At 39.7% G+C, this 23,129-nt stretch overlaps 1 protein-coding gene across 1 annotated transcript; it reads right to left on the bottom strand.

Annotated features, from left to right (window-relative positions):
- Positions 1 to 169: 169 nt before the first annotated feature.
- Positions 170 to 20,928, bottom strand: RLF (RLF zinc finger). The gene is made up of 8 exons (XM_088140029.1): positions 20,723 to 20,928; positions 14,561 to 14,715; positions 13,710 to 13,791; positions 12,961 to 13,093; positions 11,720 to 11,922; positions 10,031 to 10,167; positions 9,090 to 9,231; positions 170 to 7,703 (listed from the first exon to the last, which is right to left on the bottom strand). The coding sequence occupies exons 1-8, from the start codon at positions 20,876 to 20,878 to the stop codon at positions 2,988 to 2,990; spliced, it is 5,724 nt and encodes a 1,907-aa protein (XP_087996155.1). The 5' UTR covers positions 20,879 to 20,928; the 3' UTR covers positions 170 to 2,987.
- Between the last annotated feature and the right edge of the window lie 2,201 nt (positions 20,929 to 23,129).

Genomic DNA, 23,129 nt, shown 5'->3' with positions numbered 1-23,129 from the left:
CTCCAACATGGGAGTAGATTTCAGTGAGCTTGAGACAGTAAATAGCGTGTATACCTCCTGAGGACCTGTTACAGAGAAACTCCATTGTGGATTAAGAAAATTACTTCGAATACAGAATGGGATTTTCTGACAGATTTGAGGCCCAATTTTTGCCCCCTTTTCTTTCAGCACAGATAAAAAACCTTCACAAAACCATAACAAGGTTACAAATATTCAAATCCAATCTACATAACAGTTAACTCTCCAATACAAAAACATATTCTAGATGAATCACTACAGCAATAAATTCACCTTGCATTCCATATACATTTTTACAGCCTTGATACCTCACTTGCTTAATCCCATTTTTTAAAAAAAAATTCTGGATCGCCCTGTGCTTCAACTTAATTCTACTTATTTGCTTTAGAATGTCACATGACGTAGTAGCAGGGCTAATTTTCTGCTGCTTTCTAAATGCAGTACTTCCAAAGTAGGTGCAAAATATAGAGAGAACCAAAAAGCATGCCAACAAGCCTAAACATCAGTATAAAAATTTATTACAATTTAATGGATATCATTTTATGTAGTGGAAATTTATCTTAAGCGATTAACTGGAGATAGTGCATTGATTTTGGCAAGTTACTACAGACAGGAATATAAGATAAGGCAAGAAGGATGTTTTTAAAGGCAGCTACAAACAAATAATTAAAAATTGCTTAAAAGTTGTATTAGAACTTGGCCTCTTGTAAAAGAATTGAATCACCATTCAAAAGGCCTATTGGAGAAGAATAGATCTTGCAAACCCCCATTTAACTACTATACACTTTATCGGGGATATTTGCTATCCACACATTTTGAGTAGATACTTAGCTACAAATTTAGAAATTTAAAAAAGATTGTGTGATATGACAATATATTAGATCAGGAAAAACCAATGACACTTTTATCTACTAGTTTTAAAGGAATATTTAAAAAATGGAGCTGTTGGTTTCTGTTATTCTGCACTTATACCTCTGAGGCCACAACTAGGTATACCTTTTCAAATTCCCTAAATTTTAGGGCCATTATTCTTTGTTTTATAATTCCCAGTGTGCAACATTGGCCTATTCAACATTACTCTTACTCTTAAACACCAGAAATTCTCTCAGTGGAAAAGTCGGTCGTCAAACCAACTGCAGCGGATGGGAAAAGAGCCTTCCTCTAAGAAAAACTGATTTACTGAAAGCCTTCTCACGTTCAGGTCAAGGTAATCTAGTACACTGATGCATGCGTGGTCAAATAATGCACTAAAGAGATGGTCTGACTGATGACTTTGGAAATCTGTACTACAGTGACTATTTTTCAACCTTATGACCTTATCGTTCAGCGCAGAGGAGCATTTCTGGAAACAGAAAGTATTACGTCCAAACATTAGGTAAAACATTATCTGGTTTAAAGCAGAATATTGCCCAAATATACTTAATGGTACTGCAATGCTAAAGCTAGTAAATCCTGACCAATGGATTAGACCTGAAAATTCCATGCAGTTTGACAAATACACTGAACAGACGTTGGATTAAGAACGCTACTAGAAAGCAGTAGACTAGTCAACTGTGTTCTGAACAAACGCTTTGAATTCCCTGAAGAGTCAACATCTGTCTTCAAAAGATATGACTGGCCAGCACCAGTTGTGGCAAATATTAATTGGCATCTTTGCTTTTTATTTCTTCTTCAGAGTTAGGTAACTAGGGGTATCTGGCTTGCAACTGTTTACAAACAAAGGATTTGAAAGGTCTTTGGTCTGATTCTAGAAAGCAATTCCTGTTCCATCTCACACATATCTAGGGATTAACAACAAAAAAGAAACTGGAACGGGGGCAGGGGGGAGTGTTTGCAAAGAAACGAAATGTTACAATACAGATGCTTTGAAGATATAGTCACTTTTTAACTTAGAAAATACAATGTATATAAGTTGGTTTACTTATCAAAGTATATTTAGGGTCTACAGTTGAAATGTATCCTTTACTCAGGCAATAACAGCAATTTAATGGCTGAATTTTACTTAACAGCTTCAATAAAGGAAAGAAAACTACGTATTCTGGATTTTGTCCCCCTTAAATCAAAAGGATAAAGAAAAAAGTAATCCTTACTTTTTTTTTTAAAAGGGAAAGGGGGAGATGCTCAGAATATATTTTGTCACAGGAAACTTCTTAACCAGTTTCACTTTCTCCATCTGAAATGCAGTTTCCTTCCAGGGACAATCTTCATTTATTTTTGCCTATATTAGGTTTCCTTATGGGCAAAGCTCCCTATAATGGAGACGGCTTACATTTTTTTCACGATAAGGTTAACAACTTTAGCGAGCTGCTCCTTTCCTTCTTGACATACCTTATAAAAATTTCTCACGTTTAATTTTGCTAGAGTTCCCCCTGCCATTTTTTTTGCAATAGAATATCCCATCCTGAATAGTTTCCTCCAATCAGCATTAAGACATAAACACACTGTCACATTCAGGTCATGTGCCAGGAATTCAGAATTGCTACACACCACACTCAGTTCAAATGTTCTTATGCTGTCAACATCTGGTTGTAGTCAACCAAAATGGGTGAAAAAATTCCTTTTATTGAAACTCATAACTCAAAAAATATAAGATGCTGTAGTGTACAATATGTTACACAAAGCACCCTGAGGTGCACATTCAAGTCAAGTGAGATCACCATCTCCCCACCCTCTCCCACCCAACCTTGGTACCCTAAGTACTTGTTCCATATACAATCATGCACATTTACTCTGCAAGAGGAAGCCCCCCCCCCTTTGATATTCTGTTAATTAGCACCAAAATATCAGTTCTCTCTCTTAATTTAGTAGGGGAGCTATATTAGCCAATACTGTAGACAGATGTCATACATTCATGGAACTGAACAGTCTAATCTAACCTCAACAACATGTGCACTGAACCAAATTTAGCATTTCCCCAGTAGTGGAGGCAGTCTCTTCTCTCTCTTTCTTTTTTAAATAAACACAACATTTTATGAACTTCCCACACAAAGGTGATCTGCTTTTTTTGTTGGAAAAAAGTCTATGAGGGAGGGGGAAAATTTAGATCTTTCGAGAACAACGACTGGCCGCAAATAATGAAGTTGTTTTAAGGCGTGGTCCCCACAGTCTGTTAATGCCTTGTCCAATATGGCCCTCAGGTTCTCCAGAGAAGGGAGGGAAGAAGAGTCCGTGGATAAGAGGGGCTGCATTCCTCTCAGCTGCCCATGAGCTTTGGCGCCACTGTTCTTCTTGGACATGGCTGCAGGGGGGACATTTTCATACATGCCTCTGCCCTGTGACATATCCCGTTTGGAGTCTTTAGCCTTCTCTATCACACCACCCATTCCATAGGGTTCAGCTGGCTCCCACTCATTCTCAAGGAGGTCATCATCGTCATCATCTTCTTCTTCTTCTCGCTCCTGGCTTTCCTGAATGAACTTCAAAAATGAAGATTCAAACCCCATTGGCTTGAAGGACTTTAGATCAAAGGGCTTGGCCATCGATGGCTTATGAACTTTCTCTTTTGGAGTAGGAAAGGGAAGCTTTTTTATCATCTGCTGCGAGGACTGCCAGTCGTTAGCATCTTTCTCCCTAGATAACTGCACATCCGATCTCGCACAGTAAGAGGCATTCTCTTGTCCATGACTTCCCAGCATATTCCCTGTCTCTCCCTTAGACTGTTGAGATGACCCCACTAGATTACAATCTTCTGAACATCTGGTTTTGGGATTATGGATATGTTTTAAAGTGCCTGAATACACAAGGACACCAGCTTCCTGGGAATCGTCCCCTTCAGAATACCGATCATGTTTGTTGCCTTTATCATCGCCATCACAACTGGAGTTAGGAAGATGCCTCTCCTTTTTGTGCTCACACGGAGAGTGCCCCGCAACATCCTGTTTAAAGTCAGAGTTGGCCTCCGTGTTTGAACCAGGACTTGCTTCCAGGCAGAGGTCATTCACTGCTGTGCCGCATTCAACACACAGAACAAGCTCGTCATACTGCTGCTCAATATAAGCACCGGCCATCTGATGGGTGCGCTTATAGTGTCTCACAATGCTGCTTTCCAGTTTTACGACGGAGGGACATCCCTGAACCATGCAAGGATACTGCGTTTGGTTGCAATTGTCTCTGCACATCTGTAGGGCTTCTACCTTTGTTCTGAAGGTATATAATTGCTTTCCTTTATTTCTGCTGCTACTCTTTTCAACCTTTTCACTGTTCTGCCTCTTTTTCTCACTTCCATCTTGCCTGAGACACCGATCTTTTAAGCACCTTTGCTCTTCTTCATCTTTAAGATGGTTCCCCTTTTCTTTGGCTCCTCTCAAGACACCATCGTAATCACTGTGTCGAAAGTACACATGTTGAGAATAGCTGCTGTAAGTTGTGAAAACTCTGTTACAACCATTCAGATCACAATGGATTTCAGTGCCTTTGTTCAGGTCCTCCTCTTTTTCATGCTCTTCTGTCAGGTGATGCTTTAACTTGGGGAAAGAATAAAACGCAGCTGGACAGTGAGGGTGATGACAAGGAAACCTCACTGTTTCAGAAAGCACTTTTGAATCGTCTTCATGATCGAGCGTATGGGAATCACTGCAATGCTTAGCAAGCGATTTAGAACAAAGGAAACGCTTGCTGCAGGCCTTGTGTTTACAAACAAACAGTTTTTTACATTTGGCAAGTTCCCTCTTGGTTCTTGCTTTGTCTTTTTCAAGACAGAGCTGCTCTTTGTTATACCGATGCACAGTTCTGTAGTGGCGAATCAACCCTTTCTGATTAGTAAATGCGGAATTGCAATTTTTGTGGATACAATGGAACGGTTTGTGGTATTTATGCAAAATGTAACATAAGTTTCCTTTGGCAACTGTTCTTTTACTTCCCCTCCCTTCATTTGCTTCCAATTCTTTTCTATGGCTGTCCAGAGATGATAACTTAGCTTGCTTTCCAGTGACGCAGCTTTCTGCCTCTTCGCTGGATTCCAGATCGGTTTCAGAACTGAAGTCTTCCTTCTTGGAATGACGGTGCTGTTCCGCAGTGAGTTTGGCTTTGTTGTCAAGTTCTGTATCTGTACTGGCATAGAAAGCAGTCATTGAATCCACTGTGCTGTTCAGCATGTCCTCAGCACATTCGCTCATATCCTCAAAACTTTCATTTGCAAATAGTTTCTGGGTGGCTGTCACACTGCCAAGCTTATGCTTGTTTCTGTAATGGACCCTAAGATGTGTTTTTCTTGTAAAGGATCTTTGGCAAATATGACATTTAAAAGGTGAATACCGATGTTGGAACATGTTCAACTGAAGCACCATTTCTTTTGAATAATTATGTTTTCTAACATAATGCGTCAGCAACGCCTCTCTGGTCACAAATTCACACGTGCAGCCTTGACGCTCGCAGAAAAATGGCTTGGCAGCCAACTGGGTAAGGTATTGGGTTGGGAGCTTGCCGCTCTGTTCTTCGGGAAAATGGTCAGAGGTAGATTCGTCTTCAGAGTTGGGGCACTTGGATGAATAGGACTGCAACAACCTGGAAGAATTATGACCACTAGAATTCTTTAAACTTAAGTGCTTCAAGCCCAAGAGCAGTTCCAACATGTTGTCTTCAGTACTGGACATTTTTGAATGTACAAAGAATGAGGATTCTGGGGAAGAAGGGCACAGTTCTTCCTTTAAATAGTTTTTGCTTTTAGAGACAGCAATAAAATCTGCAATGTCCGGAGAGTCTGTATGTCGGAGCTCTGAGCTAATCTCTCCAACCATGCCTGCGTGCTGACTTTCACTGACCTGACTGACACCTTTAGCTTTCCTTCTTGGCTTGAAATGGTACGGATGGGCCCTTCGTAGATGTTTTTGCATGCCCTTTGAATTTTTGTATGTTGATCCACAGCCTTCAAAACCACAGGTAAACTTTTTCCCATCAAAATAGACAGCCACGTTTGAGTAACGCTCTTTTAAATTGGAAGGAAGGAAGGCCTTCTCATGAGGTAGCGCAGCCCCTGAAACAGCCTGGCCTCGATCCACAGGGTCAGTTACTGAGGTCATCTGTTTCTCACTGGCCAGGGATGCAGTATTACTTTCCAAACTGCCATTATTTTTGCCACCCACTTCTCCATCAGAAAGAGGCTCTTGTTTCACTTCCAGTATTCCCTCTCTCTTTGTAGATCCAGAAGGCAAACTACAATTTTCGTGCTGATCAGAAGACTCTTTGTGTTCAAACCCATCAAAATCTGAAAGGCAGGCAAGACTGTCCCGAGAAGCATTACCTTCTTGTTTAACAGGCACCTCCTTCATTTCCCCATTTGAAATGTGCACTGAAAGATGATTCGTTAACTCAGTTTTTGAATAGTAGAACTTTTTACAGCCATGGAAATTACATGTATAAGAAGCATCTCGAAAATGCTGGGCTTCATGATGGTACAGCTGCCCCAAGTCACTGAACACAATGTTACATCCATTCAGTTCACACTTATAACGCAGATCATCATGCTGCTGCTTATGATGCAGCAGCTCATTCACTGAGCCAAATCTAGCATAACAACCCACAGAGACACACATGTAAGGCTGAGGGCCGCTGTGGACTTGTTCGTGCTCCTGCAGGTGAAAGGCAGACATGAAATGCCGCCTGCAGTAGGAGCACTTCTCACGCCTGTTCTTCATGTCCAAGTAGTGCATTGCATTTTCATCGTTGTTCTGGTGTTCAGCTTTTAGGTGAACACTTAAGTACTTAAACTGCTTGAACACTCTGGAGCAATCTGTGCCTGGGCACGGGTACAGGTCTCTGTCTTGCAGATGACAACCTTCTAGCTTGCTAAATGTTACATAGTCCTGTGAGTCACTTCTGGGTTTTTCACAAGAAATTATTTTCAGGGGGTGATTTTCTTCAAGTGCTGCAGAAGCAATTCTGGATAGGTTGCTCTTGGACAGTCTCTCTTTCTTCAACAGCAACTTCTTTTCCGCACGGTATTTTCTACTGGGGGGCATTTTCACATGCTCCATGACATGTGTCACAAAGACATCCTTCCTCTTAAACTTTTTGGTACATACTGGGCACGTAAAAATACCATCTTCCATATGCATCTTAGAATGGTGAAGTATTCGAGCCTCTATACACTCCCGTTTGCAAATGACACAGAAGAACTTGTACTGAAGCCATCTCTGATATCTCTCTGAGGAGCCAATTGGCTTTTTGACTCTTACTCTCTCTTTGGGCTGATTTAAATAATGACTTTCAAAATTATTCTCTTCTCTACTTTCTTCACAGTCACTCGGGAGACTATCTAACAGCTCAGTTTCATTGAATGACATCTCATTGCAACTCAGGTCATCCTCTGACTCAGAAACTTCTTTCCCCAACAATTTGAGACAATGGCGCTTTAAAGTTTTCCAGTCCCAAAATTCTGGATCAAAGGGCCAGTAGGCCTTCAAAGCTAACAGAAGCTCACAACGGAGTGAGTTTGGAACTGGCGCATTTTCTTCATCAAATTTCTGATCTGGTTGCAGATATAGTTCTTCTAGTAAACTGTACCCCTCTTCACTTGGCTCCAGTAAGTATTCTGTGAGCTGGCATGCCCTTCTAACCTCAAGGTCTTCTGGCAGAAGGCATGCAATTGTTTTGCAAACAGAACTCTTCATGTCATCATTTTCATTGGACCTGAGCTGCAGAGCTCTCACACAGAGCAAGACAGATACAGCAAGGCCAGCTTCTTCTGCCTAACAAAAGGAAAAACACAAACAAATCAATGCCTTATTTTTCTCTGAATTTTACCTAATACAAATAAGTCTTCTTCTTAGATTTTGGGATATTTCAGTTTGGAAGCAATTATATGGCTATCTATTCCAAGCAACAGAGGTACATTCTTAATCCTTTTAATAACTTTACATTATTGTAAATTGGGAGTGATGCCAGATTTTTAATTTAGGATGCTTAAGTTCTGGCCTTTCCAAGTCACAAAGCACATATCCAGAACACTAAGCATCCATAGCATCCTTCACCTATCTAGTGTCCTCCAGGTGGTTGGGATGGCCAGATTAGTTGGAGAAGGCTAATCTACATTTTTTTCAAACGGCAACATTCAGTATCCCACAATAAAGCCATTTTTACTGCACCACAAGGACTAAACAAACCTGCTCTGGAGAGAGAGGTTGTGAATGAAATGTAAGTCAAAACACAAGAGGAAAAACAGGATGATATAAATTTATTCTGCCTTTGAAACAAACAAGACAATTCTTCCAAATTAAATGGAAATGGCTTGAAAAGCTGCAGATCAAAGCATCACTCATTAAGCTAGACCTTAATTTTTATGGATTTTAGCATTCTTTGGGATTAAGCATACTCAGGGAGGAGACACCTTAAATTTGCAGATGACTCAGTTGTAAGTTTGAAATTGGCCAGAGATCTAAGTGGCCAGGCATCTAATTCTAGATACTCTTCTGATGCAAAACAACAAAGTCTCAATTTCTGTGCAATCACTTATCACTTCCTGTTTCAACTCCAAACTTCTATGCTATTGAATTACTTCCCTTATCTTTTCAGACAGAGACCCTGTGGAAAAATCAGAAGCTCTGCAGAAGAGCAACATAAATAGAGCAGGAGGCTGCAGGAGCTGGGATAAAATTTGTTGTGCTCCACTGTTATTTGTAGGCTAGGATAAAGAGGCCTTGAAAGATAGGAAATTCCACTCTGCAAGAACGTCAGGCAACCTGAAGCAGAGGGAACCCCAACTGGCAAGAGTAAAGAAAAACTGGAGAAACAGCCAGGTCAAGTCAGAATTAGAAAGGAATAATGTGCAAGCTGGGAGGCAGCAGGCTACAATTTGAGCTGGCAAAAATGTTTGCAAAAAGTATATAAATATGTAATATATGAATTATATATAAACATACAATTTGTCAGGTGTCGAATCTTCAATCTATGGAATCTATCCACAGGAAAGTACAATCAATCACTCTACCTTCGGAAGCCAAGGCAGGAATGCACCTCCAAGTTCCTTATATATTTTTTAATATTTTATACAGATACACAGTTTCCATAATGTGATACATTTTCACCCTCCACAAATTCAAACAGCAGATGTTAGTAAACTGTAAATGGATACGTACTTCAGCTTGTATGACTCTTATGAGGAAGAACAAGTGTTGCAATGTTCTGGCAATGATACCAAACTGCCGACATCGCTCCAGAAAGGAATCTAAAGATGGGTCGATTCTTCTTTGTAATTTGCTCCAAAACAGAGTTAGTTCCCTGCAAGAAGAGTTTGGGAAAAACAAGGAATTAGAGAGAATGCAAGACAATTCCCACAAATTCCACAACTGCCAACCAATCCCAGCCAAAACTTGACAAGAAAATATAGGAGTTACAGCCCAACACATTTAGGTGGTACCAAAATTGGGAAAGTGTCTCTAGGAACATTGAAAAATTCAAATAAATGAATATAAATATAAAGGAAAGTGTCTCTAGGGGAATATCTGAATCAATTTCACCATCAAAAGCAAGTAATTTTCTTTTGATCGGGCCCACAGATTTTTTTTAGAATAAACTGAATCTCCAAGGGTTATAGAGTACATGTAATGATGTTTCTTGAGGGGACAAGACAGGACCAAAAACATGGGGCCTCTTTTATGCGTGTTCGTTAAAGTAAAAACCGAAATGATACAGCTACCAAAGATTCAACACATTTAATCCACTTATTTATACTTAAAGCAACCTGGAAAACTGTTGCTGAATTTTAATGATGCAGCTGGAATAGGGAGGCTCAGAGGGTTGCAAGAAAGGGAACTGCACACAATTTTACTACCTTGAGTAACACATGGCTTTTGCTATCAGCACACCATTTATTACTTCTTGAAATGTAGCAGCAAATATACCAGACTTAAATTTTTAAAATGCTTAATTTCTCTTTTCTGTTAATGCTTCTCATCAACAGATAAGAAAGCATCATAGTGTCTTTATTATTTGGTCAGCTGTTGAATTATAAACTTTAAGAAGCAGTTTTGATCAGGATGGGAAATTCTGAAAGCCAGTATTTGGACACACCACTTACCAAGAGCAGTATACACTTGCTGTTTGAAGCTGCTGAGTGAAATATGTTGTACAAAGAATAAAAGCAGTGCTGTCTTGGCCTTCAGCTTCCAAATTGCATATCATATCTAGGACCTCTTTGCAGTCCACTTTGGAAATCTTTTTTAAAGAGAAATAAAATGACATAAGTGGTTTAAGACAAAACCTCTTTTCTTACTGAACAAGCAAAGGTACCCCTGGGAGAACTTCTGTATCCTGTTCTGAGAGATCACCTGGTAACTAGTCCATTATAGATAATCACAATGGGAATGGTTTAATGTGGATTCCTGTATGTAGCAGGGGATTGCATTCAGTGGACTATAGACCACTGTCTATGTTTTTTGATATTATGTTTTGATTCCATGAATCTACTGTAGATTCAATAGCACCTGTCTAAGCATCTGTACAAAAACTGAAAAAGAACAACAGCACAAATCTATTCTTTAGCTATGCAGATCAAAATGGCAATTACTCATCTGAATTATTAACCAAGTGAAGAAGGCATAAAATCTCTAGTTGCCTCACAGAATTCTTGTTCTCATAAAAGGTACAGAACAGCAGATTCCAAAAATATCATCAGTTATCCAACAATAATCTCTGGGTTTTTTAGTCATATTTTCACCCCTTTTATTTCTCTGTCTCTCATACAGTGGGGCAAAAAAGTATTTAGTCAGCCACCAATTGTGCAAGTTCTCCCACTTAAAAAGATGAGAGAGGCCTGTAATTTTCATCACAGGTATACCTCAACTATGAGAGACAAAATGGGGGAAAAAACCCAGAAAATCACATTGTCTGATTTTTAAAGAATGTTGTGGGGAAAATAGGAGGCAATAGTATTAGATATGTTAACTACCCTGGCCAAAACATATAAAAGAGGCAGGACAAAAATATAACAACAGCAGAAGCAGTGGAAGACTCTCTCCTTTCCAGCCTGTAACCACCACACTCACTTTACTGAAAATTATCACTGGGACACCTTGTTTTAGGGATAGCCAAGGGAAGGAGGTGGTCAAAAAAGTCAAGAAGGGTTGCAATCATATGCCCCAAACCCAAATGTGTAACACTTGTAAAAATATATTGGGGGGGGGACAATCAGTGTAAAACATAAGCTACCACCTTTACAGCCTCCCTAGTTATTTGCAAAGCTACTGATTTACGTTGAAAACACTGCATTTGCTTTACTGAGGTGAAACATACAGACACACACAAATACCAATATTGACAGGGAAGCTGTTGCAACACAGAACACTAGTGAGTATTCTAATTGTGAAGAGTAAAATGTTTAGTGCTATGTATGCATACCCAAAATGGGTTGAAAAGGAACTGGCAAGGAAGGACTTTGTAAAGCAAGGAAAATGTAGCTATAATGAACTGTTACAGTATCTCCCAACAGTAGCTAAAATAACACTGCAAAAGTTGAGTCTTCCTGTGCCAAACAAGAAGGTACATTTTATTTTATTTTTGGTAAGGACAAAGAGGAATAGCGGAGGACAACCTCACACTATGGATTACCTGTCTCCTTCGACCTTCTGCAGAGTAGAAAAAGGTTTTAGCCCCTGCTGGGATGAGAACCAACTCTCCCACCCCACCCAGATTTGGTCACATTAGTTCAGATACTAAAATTAATATCAGTTGCCTTAATAGTAACAAGCTATAGTGATTGGCCACTCACCTCTTTGATGGACTCTTCATTTGGAAGCATGGAGCACAAGCATGTTATATAGGCCTGAAGAAAAGGAGAGACATCTGGAATTTCTGTAGACTCTTTACACAATTTGGACAAGGAAGCAGCTTGAGGAAGATGGTTTGTCTTCATTAAATGTTTTATTCTCATTTGCAGAAATGTCAGCCCTTCACGTTTAATCAATTGATTCACTAGAAAAAAGGCAATAAAATGTTATTAACTACTAGTTTATTATGAAGGCTTAGATCAAGGAGGAGATCTTCAGAGTGATTGTAGACTATCATGCCACGTATATTTCAAAGCTATATGACCCAAGTCCCGTGGTCTTGCAATGATCCCCTGTAGGATTAATGCACAGGGGCCCCACTGGTCTCCCCAAGCCTTCCTGGGTGCCCTTCAGATGACTTCAACTCCCCAGTTCCCCATTCCCCTGCTATTGAAATGTCTTGGAGTTGAAATTCACATATCTGGAATAGTCCTACATTGGGGCAGAATGGCTGATCATCTCCACAGTGTTTTTTCTGGAAAGGTGCAAAAGAAACTACCCTATGGCATTTAGTCACTAGTTAAGGCAAGAGCTGAGGAGTTCTTTCCATCTCAAGTAAATGAAATGCAGGACAATGTGGACTACCTATTTTAAGTATTACTTATTTTAACGATAGATAGATAGATAGATAGATAGATAGATAGATAGATAGATAGATAGATAGATAGATAGATAGATAGATAGATAGATGGATGGATGGATGGATGGATGGATGGATAGATAGATAGATAGATAGATAGATAGATAGATAGATAGATAGATAGATAGATAGATAGATAGATAGGCAGGCCAATTTGCAATAGCATAGTCAGAAAAATGATTATTGTAATGGCTCAAGAACTAAGATATATTTTGGAGACTGTTTAAAAAATGAATTACAAAAGTGAAAAAGTCACCAACAGAACTTTAAAAAAAAAGGAGGCTTTTTTTACTACCACAAAGGGAGGTGCCAATCTAAATAAAAATGGTGAATAAGGGCATGTTAAAGGACTTAAAATGACAGCTCAGGATTAACTATAAATGCAAGTTTGCTATTAGATACAGCAGTTTTTAAGCACCTATCTTCTTGCTCGGTTCCTCTGAGGCAAAATAAAACAAAATCCACAGTGAAGAGACAGATTTGGTTTACAGTGGGGTGGCAGGAAAGTAATACAAAGCTCAAAAGGACAGCTTAACAGCTTACCTTCTTCTGCTTCTACTGGCTGCTGTGAAATAATCTTTAAAAGAACTGGATTCTTCCATACACCTTCTTTTGAGATATCAGCTAGAATTTCAAGGCTATTGTCTCCAAACTCAAGTAAAGCATTATGGGAGTCCTACGAGAAAAAAAAGTTATTTTAAATTGTTGTTATGTTTAACTTGGAATCATTGCTGGTTTTGTCATTTCAATTTGAACTTTAAAAGGGTAAAATGCATAACCATGTTGCATACATTTTGCATTGCTGATCTATATCTCTTTGGAAGTTGCACACTGCTTCTTTCAAATCCACATCCGCCCATCCTCTAATTCTTTTCTCGGCTGAACCAAAGACAGAGGATATGCAGGATAGGAGTAAATTAACACTACAGCACAAAAATGGGTCCTTGAATTTCATCTCTGAATTAACAGACGCCGTTTCTACAAGGATTATACGCTTAGGTTGGATTCAGATACTTTGCTTAACATAATGTGGTCAGATTGGTTTTGGTTTAGCAGGTTATGAGTCCAGTCAATTTACTTTCTAAACCACAGTTCACAGCTTAAGGAATTATACAAACCTCCCCTACTGTGGTTCATTCAATAAATGATGATTGAACAAGCTGTGGCTTCATGCAAATATGCCAACCAGGCCTTGATGTTATTCAAATAATCACACATAGACACAAGTCTCTTTGATTATAAACGATAGATGAAACCACGTCCTTTGTAGAAAAAACAGTCAATATACTCGCCTGTATGGACTGACACAATCTTAAAAATGGTTCAGACAGCTCTTCACTTTCAGGCACAGACAGCAGTTGTTCAAAACAGCTCCTGAAATAAACAGGTTGTTAGAAAGGACAGGAAGGAGCATTTGTTGTTGTTATTGAATCATTTTCTACTTTGCCTTATTATTACTCCAAGCCAAAAGAATATACAAGCATGCTAGGAACTGCAAGTACTTTTTACTTATTGGAAAACAGAAAATATAATTAAACATTTTGAAACTTTATTTTAATAGACTGATTGTGGGGACGAGTGTCCCTTAATCACAAATGCCTATTGAATACCAAAGAATGACATTGCACAATCTACCACACTTGTAACAGTATTATTTGGGTGATGGCATCATTACACTAACAGTGTAAATCTCTGTGGAAATCTGGCCTGTTGCATGAAAAGTTCACTCTGCTGGGCTCCATTAAACTGTTTTCAATGTAACAACATAACTGCTATTAATATATATACACACATCTTATGAGAAAAAAAATCAATAGATTCTTGATAACTATATTTATATATTAGCATCATAGTAGGGTGCTTTAAAAACTAACCCTTTCCACAACTCCTCCTCCAACAGTTCTCAGGATCCCTGTACATGGACACCGCACATGATTTTGTATTCCATGTAGGACAGGTAACTTGGTGCCTTCCAGATTTTTTGACTTACAGTTCCTACAATTGACACCTAGTTGGGGCCAGAACAGTTGGAGGGCACCAGATTGTCTATAACTAAAATAAGGCTACAGATATACATGGAGAAAAGAGATTTTACTACAGAGCAAAATTTCAATTAAAACAGAATGCCTGAAACCAAACGTACAATACTAGCCTGCCAAGTACCAGAAGAACTTCTTCACATTCTGTAGTCAAGTAAGGTCGGGCACTGGCAAAGCTCTGAATGGCGACTCGATATACTTCCAAAAAAGGCAAAACTTGCTCCGAAGCACCCTGATTGCCAGCATATTGTAGCAGGGTCTGAAAACAAAAACAGATCAGAAAATCATTTTTGTTATCAGTTGTAAATTTCAAAACACTGGCTGGTAAGCAATACGGAATTCTATAACAACATGCTGAAGAAATTAGACATTTTAAGTTGTTTTAAAAGCAGAAAGGAGATGGCATTTCTTTCTGTTGCTCTCCTAAAACAAACACGTTGTTGTTGTTATTGTTGTTATCTTTTGAAAATGTAACTTTTAAAAGAACTTCTATGTGGCAGCAAAAGAAGCATATGAACTAAAAAAGTTTTGTTTGTAGTCTACTGGAATCACAGGATCTGCATTCTGAATCCATGGTAATGAGATGTAATGCAACTATAACATTACAACTGTATTTTCAGAAGAGGTTTTGGCTTGCTAAAGTATATTTCACATGTACACTCACATTTACTGACACAAAATGGACATTTCTTCCCAACATACTAGTCCATTTCACACATCACACAAAACAATGGTTTCTCTTATCTACAGCCTATGGAATAAGCCAAAATGGCTAGATTTCACAGACCACAATAAGCCCAAAGCAAACAAACCACAGCACACATCAGTGAGATGCGTGAACTCAAATGTGTAAACTAAATGTGATATGAGAAATCCAGGATCAAATTTCTTAAAGTGTTTTTCCTTGCTTCAAAACCACAATGCATCCATACTTCATTCTAACAGCATCACTAGGCCAGAACAATCATGAAAGGAAGACAGAATACATATAGATACCCTAGCCCAAATCCTTCTCAACAATAACATGGTTGCTTTTAACCACCATATATCATGTCAAGAAACTGAAGACCTTTCAGATCATCAGGGCTGGTTGTCATATCATGCTAAACAGTTTGGTTTTGGCTTTGTGCAATGTGTGAATTCAGTCATTATGGCTTAGCATTTTGTGCAAAGCAGGCCTCTATGGCTTGCTCAAACCTTAATCAAAAACCCACCCTTAGTGCTTTTACTAAGCCTTTAACCAAAGTCATAATTATGCTTGAAATTGCCACAACTAAACAAACCCTGAAGATGCCAGTGTTTAAAGACCTTGCCCTGCACTGATGTTTTCACGTGAGCTATTTTCCCAGTAACACCTCTGGGTGGAGAGGAGAGAAATACTGGTGTTCTTTGTGTTAATGGTTGGATTTCCACTTCCATGTCAGACTGTTATCACAGAAGAAAATCATGTTTTGTAGTACCTTCCAAACAAGAACATTACCTCAGTCTGCCTATGACTAGGAACGAGACTTCATGAATTCAATGCAAAGACAGGTGGTGGAACTGCACACCAAATTACAGCTGCCTTATGAATGAAAAACAGTAATGAGCATTTCTACATTGCTTTGAGCGCTCAACATGTCCTACTTATGTTCTCGTGCTAATTTGTACAATTACACTGCAAGATGCATCAGTATATTTGCCACACTCTAGATGAATCTATCAAATCTTGGAAAGCAATACTGCTACATTGTTCTTTATAAACATGTTCTGTAAAAAGCATACTTCATGTGTTACACCCTGCACTGGGAGTATATGCACAGTTCTTGAAAAGGCCAGTTTGCCACAGCCAAAGGGACCTGGGACTTCTCTTTCCTCAAGTCACTTGTGCCAAACAGTAAACCATCCAGAGGTGAAATAGTCATAATATTATTCTGACTGCATGAGAATCTGTGGTCAAAAACCCCAGCACAGACACCTGGAATTCATCTGAAGTAGCTACTTCAGATCATGGATCCAAACTTGATTGTATTTGCCCAAAGACCATGATGGAATCAACTGGGAAAATTTAGGATTTTCCAGGCATGTCAAGCCATCTAGGAAAACTGTGATGCTGCGTATATATAGTTTCTTTCACCCCAATGAGATCTACAGATTCTAGCAGTTACTGTAATTTCTTATGGATACTTAATTTAATAGTTGAATTCTTTGCTTGATTAGCTGGAAGGATAAGTTAAATGAAGCTTAGGTAAAGAGAGGTGCTTATGTTTGCCCTTTTCCTGCCTTCTTAGACCAAAGCACTTTTCCATGAATTCTCGAATGTCAAAGCTAGAATATGTAGAAAATAGCTGAAGTGCATAAAGGCAAATAATATAATGGCTGAAGAAACTCAGTTTCATGGTTTAAATACCAAATTCTGTTGAATCCAGAAAAATAGTGTGCTCCACAAAAGACAGCATAGCTCTAACTTCATCAAGCCATTTGAGAGTTAATCTTAATTAGAAATGAGGATCTGACTATATGAGGCACCTGCAATACTCTCACCTACAAGTCTAACACGCAATCCGCCATTGCATAAGTGGCAAAAATTTAAAATTATGTTTTAAAACAATAGCTGTACAACAAACTTAATGCATACAAGGGGGATGTTATATTTAATCTGCATTCCAAAGACAGTCAAAAGAGTTTGTCTGCTGAGTCATGAACACAATACCAACACTTTAGTAAGCCAACCCAATTCAATCAAATTCTTTTAAACTAGAAATCTATTTTATTTACTGTAACTATTTTAGGATGCTTTGTAGGTCAATGTCCTCCCCAAATATGGAGAAAAGGTGAAAAGTTCTGGCTTTTCCTGGACACAAAGGAGATTAGGGAAAGAGACTCTGCAAGCATAGTGTACTTTGTAGGATCACTCTGATCCATGCATGTAAATATTGCAAATGCGAAGCCAGCCTGGTGAATTATAACTAGAACAAATTATATGCCAAGTACTAAAGTCTTTGGAACAGACCACCAGTAAATAAACATAAGCACATATAAGTGGAATAACTATGAATTCTTTTCCTGTTTATCTTTCACTTCCTTCCCTATATCCATTTTAAGACTACAGGTAGTCCCCAGTTTAAGGACAAGTTCTGTTCCCAAAGTCTGTCCTTAAGTTGAATTTGTACGTAAGCCAGAACAGTATTATTGTATAATACTGTATAAGTAATATTGGGTAATTAACTCAAACCCTTGTGTATTTAACTCGAATTTTGCTACAATAGGCTCTGTTCTTAACTATGGCTCATCCTTAAACTGGGTATTCTTAACCTGGGGTGTACCTGTAATCTATTTGGAGTAGATAATGCCATATAAATAATAATATACAGGTAATGTTCTGTTAATAAAATAAATATTATCAAAGTACTTGGTAGAATTGCAAATGTGAAGAATTCAGATTAACATGATAGCCATATCACACATTGTGCTTAAGCTAACTATTGAGTTAACTATTTGGACAATATTTTGAATCAGAAACTAATCAAAGGGTCTGGGTTCAATGCAACATGTTACACCACAAAAAAGCTAATCAATATTAAAACAAGACAGACTTAGTATGCTGTCTGAAAGCAGCAACTAGTTTATAATTGATTTGGTTTGGCATATTGTGCAAACATAACCATTGGGAGCTGTGTTTCACATCTTTTATATTTACGAAAAATAACTATAATAATTCTTCTGTTCTGTGGTTAGAACCATCCCATACTAACTAGTGGTGAGGCAGAACAGCACACCAGTACAGATCATTTTGATTAAAAAAATTGTACATCTGTATACCACATCAAATGATACCTGCGGTTACATTTTATAAGACTTATGTCTTCCTTTCAGTGTGTACACCATCACGATGACTTATACCATTCAACACAAAGAGTACTGGTCTGCTGGTGTGCTAATTCAACAATATAACAAACATATATTTGTTAGATCTGGAGCTACCAAAACCACTGGACATGTTCTTTTATATTGTTTATGTTATAGCAATCTTCATATGGAATTTATGTCACCTCTATTACTACATCTTCCTAAACAGCCAGAGGTTTATGTTTCTCTCCTTTTAGCAGACAAACTTACAAAGTAGCCAAATTCTGGGATAGCAATTGTAGGTTCCATTGGAATATTCCAGAGAAATATTCATCTTTGTTGAAAATAGGATATTATATTCTAGATGTTCCCATTGCATTTTAAATATGCATGTAAAAATAGTTATTCTACTAAATTTTATTCAATTCAATTCAAGCAAAGCAAAAAGATTATCTTAATAAAAACAGTAGATAGATTTTAAAAAGCAGCTAGAAATCCTTAACAGACTCCTAATTCTGCTAAATGCTAATGAGAGCAGGTGGTCTTTCTTGATACTGCAGAATAATAGAGATGCTACTTGTAAACTGCTCTAAAAGGTTAGCAATTTCAGTGTCATCACATCTCTGTTAGTCTCCAGTCTAATAAAGGTTTTCCACTGAAAACTCACACATATTAATCTAAGAACCTCTTTCACCCTCCAGATCCTTTCTAGGCTCACCCTCTCTGCTAAATACCAGTCAGTGAAGGTAAATCCAGTTATCTAAAAAAGTTTACAAGATAGCCAGTCAAGTAATCCAAGCTAAGTAGGCATTAACTTTAACATTATTCAGCATAACAAAGTAACATGTGTTTATATTTTTACATACATAAATTGTTCACTTTTTCAGCATCATACTTTTTTCTACAGCTATACAGACCATACCTGGACTACCCCAATTAGCACAAAGAGAAAGAATGTGAACCCATTTTTTCTTCTAAAAAATTATACTGTCCAGAAGAATACCATAAAGATTGGCTTCCAAATTATCTACAAATGTTTTATTGAACCCAGATTTCATTATACTCCACTGACACTGTTTTTTGTTACAAATGCTAACTGCTATTCAACAGAGTTTCCAAAGCATAAAAACAGAACTAAAATCATAAAAAGCCCAGATTAAAATACAATGCATCTATACCAAACACAAATGAAGCCAACTGCTCTCTAAAACACCAACAACTTTCATTAAAAAAAGACAGTAGTCACGTGACATCTAAAAACAACCCAAAGTAATTACTGTATCCATGAAATATACTTGGAAGAAGATATTCCAGTCCTGGAACTACCTCAAACAAACAAAAATCTATCTAACCCCAAAAGTAGGATTCCTACATAGCTGGGCAGTGCTGGAGAGACTACTAACTCCTAAAGCAGCCCAAAGTCAATAGAAATCTTGCTCCATATGAAAGTATAAATAAATAAATAAATCACAGATTTCCTCGTGTGTTGATTGGATTCAAGCATCCTTCAACATGCTGTACATTTTCCCTTTTGATTCAATTAAAGAATTGGAGATCTCTAAGAATGGTCGCCATCAAGGTGAGGACACAGATCTCAAAAGCAAGACTGAGCCGTTACTGATACTACAAGACACCCAACAGATCCCTTCGTCCGTCCTTCCTGAGCAGCCACTGCCCAAACCAGCAGACTACCCTTGCTTACTTATCTTCCTGCCACCTTGAAGTCACCATCACGCCGTGCAAGAGTCGCAACGCTGCCCCCGAATCGCAGGGCAGGAAAGGCGTACGGTCTGAGCCTACCTCACAGGGTTATTCTTCGGATCAGATCCGTGCCTAGGACCTTCCGCTTCTTGGAGGCCAACCGCGAAATACATGCGGGCAGTTCAAACGAGCGGTTGTGCCAACCTGCCCGTGCGGCGCTCCAAATCGGTTCCCCCTACGGTCGGCTCTCAGAAACCAGAGGGGGCGGGGAAGGATCGGGTGAAAGCTGGGGTGGGAGCGGGATCCCGGGGTGCGGGAGCGGATTTCAGCACATACTGCGCCCTTCCTCAAGAAATCTAGGATTGCGCCCCCGCGACAAAAAGAGGCGGACCGGGGATCGACCCTGCCGAAAGCCAGCTCTGGACCCGCGGCTGCACTGGGAAAGCGGGTGGGGGGAGAGGAAGAAGAGACCCCTCGGAGGAGAGGGCAGAGAAGGGGATTCCCACCCGAACCTGCGAGCGGCAGCGGAAAGGGGAAGCGTCGGCGGCAATCTCGCCGCGGTCTCCCAGCCCCGCCTCCCAGCGCCAGGCAACGGCTCGCTGCCACCTTCGCCCGCTGCACCGCCCCGCCGGGCCCTGCCGCTCCCGGACCGTGGGGGGCCGCGGTCCGGTCCGGTCCCCTCGCTCGCGCCCTGACGCCGCTCCACCCCAGGCCCGCCCCGGGACGTCCTCCCTCACCTGACAGAACTCCCGGCAATAGGCGCTCGAAGAGGCCGCCGCCGCCGCCCCCTGCTCGCGCAGCTCCGCCTGCAACTGCCAAAGCCGGGAGCGGAGGCCAGCGGCCAGCCGCTGCATCTCCGGCGGCAGGGCCGCGTCAGCCTCGGCGTCCGCCATCTGCACCCGGCCCCACTGCGCGTAGGCAACGAATCACGTGACCCCTCAGTCGCTGACCACATCGGTGGGGACGCCTCACGTGACTCCAGGGCCCCGCCCCCCCTCGGGTCCCGCCCCTTTTCTCCTCCTGCGCATGCTGCCGCCCATCGGGAGCCCGCGAGCGGGTAGGTCCCATTGGCCGCTGGTCTCTCGGAGCCGTGACGCAAACACATCGCGCTGGGCGACCCCTTCCTCTAGTGGGCCAATGGAGCGGAGGGGCGGAGCTCCTGGTTCAGGGCGATGGTTCGGGAAGCTTGTGCCGTGGTGCTGCAGCAAGAAGCTCTAATGCGATCCTCCATTTTATCGTTTTTCGAATTTTTGTGCTTTTCTACCGTTTTGAATAGGTTAGGCAATCGTTTCTGATCTGCACTGGTTGGAAATAGTTGCATGCACATTTCTTAATGGAACTATATAAAATATTTTCCTTTTCAGTTAGAATAATTTTAAGCATATAAACTACTTGTAACAATTTATAAATAAAACAATAACATAAACAATGCATTAAAATGATATGAAACAATATTCAGTAAATGAACAGTGGAGAGGGCAAACGTTCTTAAAATATTCATAACAGGAAGTCCTGGATGAAGAGGTGAATTTTTAACAGGTGACCAAAAATGTTTATAGCAAACACCTTCCAAATTTCAGAAAGAAGATAATTCCACATTGATATAACAAATGCTACCAATGAAAGCACTAGAAAAACTATTCTAAACAAATATTCCTATAAACTATTCCTAAATGGTATTCCTAAACAAATTAAGAATATGTGGGTTCATTATTTCATAGTTCTGTTTTTGTGGCAGGAAGGCTAGAAGCAGGAGATCCTGTTAAGCCATGATATGGTTTATTACTGCAGAGGAGACATAGCATGTTTGTTAACTGGGGTGGCGGGTTTACCTTATTGTATGAATCAATTACTAAATGTTAACCTCATGGACAGAGAAATGACCATAAATGAATTTTTTGATTGAGTTTATAGGGTTGTTGTTGTTTTTTAAATGATGCAGATAGTAGCTCCATTAGGGCAGAAGAGATCATAATTATCTCAATTAAAGCCAGAATGAAGGGCTCACCCTTCCTGTGTTGAGATTCTGAAGCTGATACATGCAATGGGAGGATCTCTCTCATGGATCACAGCACTTTTCCTCAGAACAGCAGCCTGGGAGAAAAGGGTAAAATTCCCCCAAATATATAATTTGCTGTGTCCTTATTTATGCTTATTTTTCCCTTTATTTTTCTACTGATGCAGGTTCAACATGGTATGTGAAATGAGAAGACAAATTCCAGGTTGATTCCAAACTGAAGTCAACCTTGAAACAACCTTAAGCCTTGTTTTCGGTTCCCATATTTTTATTCTGAATCCAGGACGCTGCCCACCCTGTCCCATCCCTACCCTCTCACTCACTAAAGTGCTTGCTTCATATCCAGGCATTGTATAAATGGTTCAGTGAAAAGAGCTTGATACAAATTCAACAGGAAAGCTGAAATCTTTAGGATAGTGAGGACAGAGATGTATTCATTCCTTAGTCGATTATTTACTTTGAACTGTAGCAGTGGGAATTAAATTAAACTTTTGCAGAGAGCCAGTTTGGCGTAGTGGTTAAGGTGCTGGGTGACTCTGGGCCAGTCACTCTCTCTCAGTCCAACCCACTCCACAGGACTGTTGTTGTGGGGAAAGTAGGAGGAGGGAGGAGTATTAGGTATACTCACTGCCTTAAGTTACTTACAAAAAAAAAAAAGTAATAAAGGCAGGATAAAAAATCTAAAACAAAACACTTCCCTTGCTTGTTTGTTTGCCATGTTATCATGGAACAGGTCCTGAGTGTAGTGTTATTCCTGGCCTCCACAGCTAAGGATGCTGTACTTAACATTGGTACAGGTGTATGCAAGACTCCCAAATGTCTATCCTGTGTGGGTGATGCATAATACGCTGTATTTTTCTTATAATATGCATCACAATATACAGACTCTGTGGTAAAATTGTAAGCTTCCGTTCATATAAATCAGCAGGGCATTATCACTTCTTTATTTTTAAATTGCTTTTACACTTCCTTGTTTCACTGGTTGAAGGACTGTAAGAACTTGCAGTTATTTTTTAACTACTGAAAGCAGCAGGTATAAGGAGAAAAGCAGCCTGGGAGAAAAGGGTGAAATTCCCCCACATACATAATTTGCTGTGTCCTTATTTATGCTTATTTTCCCCTTTATT

Source organism: Python bivittatus, unplaced genomic scaffold (assembly GCF_059951505.1).
Source record: "Python bivittatus isolate LINGU-HERP-01145 unplaced genomic scaffold, Pbiv_v1 ctg000310_np1212, whole genome shotgun sequence".
NCBI classification, from domain to species: Eukaryota; Metazoa; Chordata; class Lepidosauria; order Squamata; family Pythonidae; genus Python; species Python bivittatus.
This window is presented reverse-complemented; position numbering and strand designations above follow the sequence as displayed.

Coding starts and splice junctions, on each gene's coding strand:
- RLF (XM_088140029.1), bottom strand. CDS start 20,878: ATGGCGGACGCCGAGGCTGACGCGGCCCTGCCGCCGGAGATGCAGCGG. Junction 10,168..11,719: donor ATGAAGAGTCCATCAAAGAG/GTGAGTGGCCAA, acceptor TCTTTAAAAAAG/ATTTCCAAAGTGGACTGCAA. Junction 9,232..10,030: donor GCAAGTGTATACTGCTCTTG/GTAAGTGGTGTG, acceptor CTCTTCTTGCAG/GGAACTAACTCTGTTTTGGA.